Raw genomic sequence first — 3,582 nt, 5'->3', positions numbered from 1 at the left:
CCTACCAAAAAAATAAAATCATGAGCAGGGCCGTAAACGAACTGAACGTTCGGCGAACCGTTCGTGAACTGTTCGGCGGGAAGTTCGTTTATGTTCGTTTATTTAATAAATGAACGAACATGAACACAAATTCTCCTTCGTTTAGTTAAACGAACGAACAAGAACAATGATCTCGTTCGTTCATTTACGTTCGTGAACGTTCGTTTATGTTCATTCGTTTAAGTTTTTTTTATGTTCATATATTTTCAATTGTTTTTTTTATTACATTACTATATTATAGTTCGTTTATGTTCATATATGTTCAATTGTGTTTGTTTATCTTTGTTCGTTTATGTTCGTTTAGCATGTTCACCAACATAAACGAACGAACATGAACAAAACAATTTGTTAAACGAACGAACGAACATGAACAAGAACAATTTGTTCGTTTATGTTCGTTTATGTTCGTTTTGCGATTATGTGACTGTTGTCGAAGGATATGAATGATTATGAACGATGGCGTGGGAGTTTGCCAGAGAAGACAATTGTCGTCAAAGACGGCGCTAGCATAATAACAATGAAAAAAAGAGGAATGGGTGAGGTTGAGTAGATAGTGGTCTATTCAACTTTTAAATGCAAATATAATAAATAAAGTGTTAATATATATATATATATATATATATATATATATATATATATATAATAAAAGAAATTTAGTTATTTCATATCTATTAGAAACCAAACATGAAATAAACTAAAATCATAAGGATGGTTAATGTAAACAGTTGAAATAACTAGACTTGATTCAGAAAAACCATATAACCATATAGACCATTTATGTAATTTACTCTTTTCTAATATTCCACGTTAAGAATAGTAGTGATCTTGGTTGCCCAAACAGTCATTACTACCTTTGACTTATGAAGATTTGGAGCGACTTGTCGACTGAACAGTTGCCCCTTGGATCTAGTCAATAGTCAGATCTGATACCTATCGTACAACCATCATTAGCAACGTAAACACACCTAATTATTCAGAATCTCAGTAAATTAGATTAAAACAAAACTAATTTCAGCCGATTTTCCGCCAAATTATACACATATTACAACAAGATTCAAGATACTATCGAATCAAAATCAAAACTCCCGGCAATACGACGGAACGACGCCGTACTCCACCTCCCCACCGTAACAACTTTTGGCGGAAACCCCCGTCGACGCCGTGAACAACCACCTATCCACATCGGAATCTGTGGATTCCGTCCTCTTTGCGAATCGACCTTTGATTCTCGGCCGTGTCTCGGCGTATGCTTTCCGTGAGGCGTATCGGATTGTCTTCTCGAATTTTCTGTTCTTCCTTTTCTCTCTGTATCTCATAACCCTAGCCTCCCTATCAACCCCGGACAATTGTGTAGCTTGTTGAGAACCGGTGGTGGTTCCGTTTAACTCGCCACCGCCGCTCACGTGTAGAACGAACGGATGAGATACGTCGGACATTGAATTTCCTTCTGGGACGATACCGACATCGATTGAAGACGAAGATACCTGAAATTTGAAATTTCGCCAGATTTTGATATGTAAAGATTCTAGTAGAATATGTAATGAAGAAATCGTAAAGCTGGATGTATTCGAAGGATTAGATGTTTACACTATGGCTGAGCGATTGAGAGAGATAACTGTTTTTGTTGAAGGAATTGATATTAGATCTGGTGAAATCAATCTCAAATCGATTTTGATTTTCCGGTGGCGGTGGAAAATGCTTTGCCGGCGGCGACACGTGGAACGGAACTACACTGTCGTTTACTGAATCATGATGATGGAAGTGGCTGTGGAATTTTGTGTCCGTTGGAATAGGGAAATCGAAATCAAGGAGATGATCGGATTCCGGAAATAACATTTCGATTGATTTGATATCCACCGGAGAACTGTCGTCGCTAGGAAATTTAACATCGATATTGATTGTATCCGCCGGAATTCCCCAATTAATATCGTCGTCGTTTGTTACAGAACTGTTCATATCGTCATTCCCGTTCCCGGAGCTAAGTTCGAGGAAGTTACAGGCGGAGGACTTCATCAGGATATCAGCACAATCATAAAACGGAACCACCGGAATCCGGTCATGTCGGCGAGAAAGCGGATTCGCCGAATGTATATCTCTGTCGCACGTCACACATAGCGCGGCGGCGTCCGCCTTACACGTCACACTCGCCGGCGCCTGTTCACACACCTCACACATCCACACACGTTCGTGTCTTATGTGGCCATGCATCTTCACATCACACGCAAGACACAAGAACACGGTGTCCTTACGGCAGAACAGCAACGCCACGGCGGTCTTACACGAATCACACGGCTTCGCCGGCACGTTCCACCCCGCCGGAAAACACTTGAGACCACCACCGGTTTCCAACTGCATCCTCATGATTTATATCTTCTTCGAATTATGGTAGTTGAAGTGTTGAACAGTTTTTCTCTCTGTGGAATCTTCTATTGCATTGATAAACAGGAAGCCGGAGTGTGTCTATGTATATCTGATCTAGGTTGGGAAGATGAAGTAGTTGACGAGTACAGTGATGACACGTGGATTGATAATAGCCATAAAAAAGATTTGATGATTAGATAAAATAAGATTTTTTCTAAGTTGTCATGTGTCTGTCCTGCCCACGTGTAGGGGCCCACATGAGACTGACAGCTGTGCTGCTGAAATCTTGGCGAAACCATACTGTTGACGTATGTATATTATTATTTTATAAACCCAAACTATATCCAATCAATTTCGATTATTTTTGTTAAAATGTCTAACTATTATCGTATATTATATCCTTAGGCTTTTTTTTTTTTTGGTTCACAAGTAAAGCTTAGTTGTAGAGAATTTTAGGTTTGAATCCTATTTCACAGTCAATAACTTTGTGTAATGCCATGGGGGTATACTTCCCATATAATCTCCCTCCACTTCATCGCCATTTCTTTATTGGTGTACTAGCAGCATGAGCCATCATCGTGGTTAATAAAAAAAATAAGAACCGACAAGAAGAGAAGAAGAAGACTGATATACAAGAAGATGAGGTGAATAGAAATGATAACATTGTCATATATGATAGAGAGAAATTACAAGGTTCTCAATGAAAAGCATAAAAGGCTACAAGGAATAAAACGGATATAAATACTAGCTAGACAAAACCCTAATTAGCTAAAAAGTAAATGGCCCATAAACAAGCGGACTAATAATATATAGGCTAACATCCTCCCTCAAACTCACAATGTCACAACAATAAACATTGAGAGTTTGTCACACAAGAATCGAAAACGAGAAGCCGATAGAGCCTTCGTAAAAATATCCACAAGTTGCAAAGTTAATGAAACAAACGGAAGCGATATGTTCCCGAGCTGTAGGTGACGACGGGTAAAATGACAATCAATCTCAATGTACTTCGTCCTCTCATGAAAAACAAAATTATTCGCAATTTATATCGCACTTTTGTTATCATAATGCAAGGGAGTAGATGAAGAAATGTGAACTCTCATATCAGCAAGTAGTCACCGTAACCAGATAATCTCACATGTAGTTACATGCATAGCACGATATTCAACCTCTATGGAAGAT

At 38.7% G+C, this 3,582-nt stretch overlaps 1 protein-coding gene across 1 annotated transcript; it reads right to left on the bottom strand.

Moving 5' to 3' along the window:
- Nucleotides 1–1,008: 1,008 nt before the first annotated feature.
- On the bottom strand, nt 1,009–2,492 carry LOC145115007 (zinc finger protein CONSTANS-LIKE 5-like). Its single transcript, XM_079051139.1, has 2 exons — nt 1,627–2,492; nt 1,009–1,523 (listed from the first exon to the last, which is right to left on the bottom strand). The coding sequence occupies exons 1-2, from the start codon at nt 2,398–2,400 to the stop codon at nt 1,116–1,118; spliced, it is 1,182 nt and encodes a 393-aa protein (XP_078907265.1). The 5' UTR covers nt 2,401–2,492; the 3' UTR covers nt 1,009–1,115.
- Nucleotides 2,493–3,582: the final 1,090 nt, after the last annotated feature.

Source organism: Lactuca virosa, chromosome 5 (genome assembly GCF_052849685.1).
Source record: "Lactuca virosa cultivar CGN04683 chromosome 5, Lactuca_virosa_CGN04683_v6, whole genome shotgun sequence".
In the NCBI taxonomy this organism is placed as follows: domain Eukaryota; kingdom Viridiplantae; phylum Streptophyta; class Magnoliopsida; order Asterales; family Asteraceae; genus Lactuca; species Lactuca virosa.
This window is presented reverse-complemented; position numbering and strand designations above follow the sequence as displayed.

Bases quoted from the DNA above. Each gene is read 5' to 3' on its own strand.
- LOC145115007 (XM_079051139.1), bottom strand. From the start codon at position 2,400: ATGAGGATGCAGTTGGAAACCGGTGGTGGTCTCAAGTGTTTTCCGGCG. The intron at 1,524-1,626 runs GTAAACATCTAA...TTCAAATTTCAG, and splicing joins CTCAATCGCTCAGCCATAGT to GTATCTTCGTCTTCAATCGA.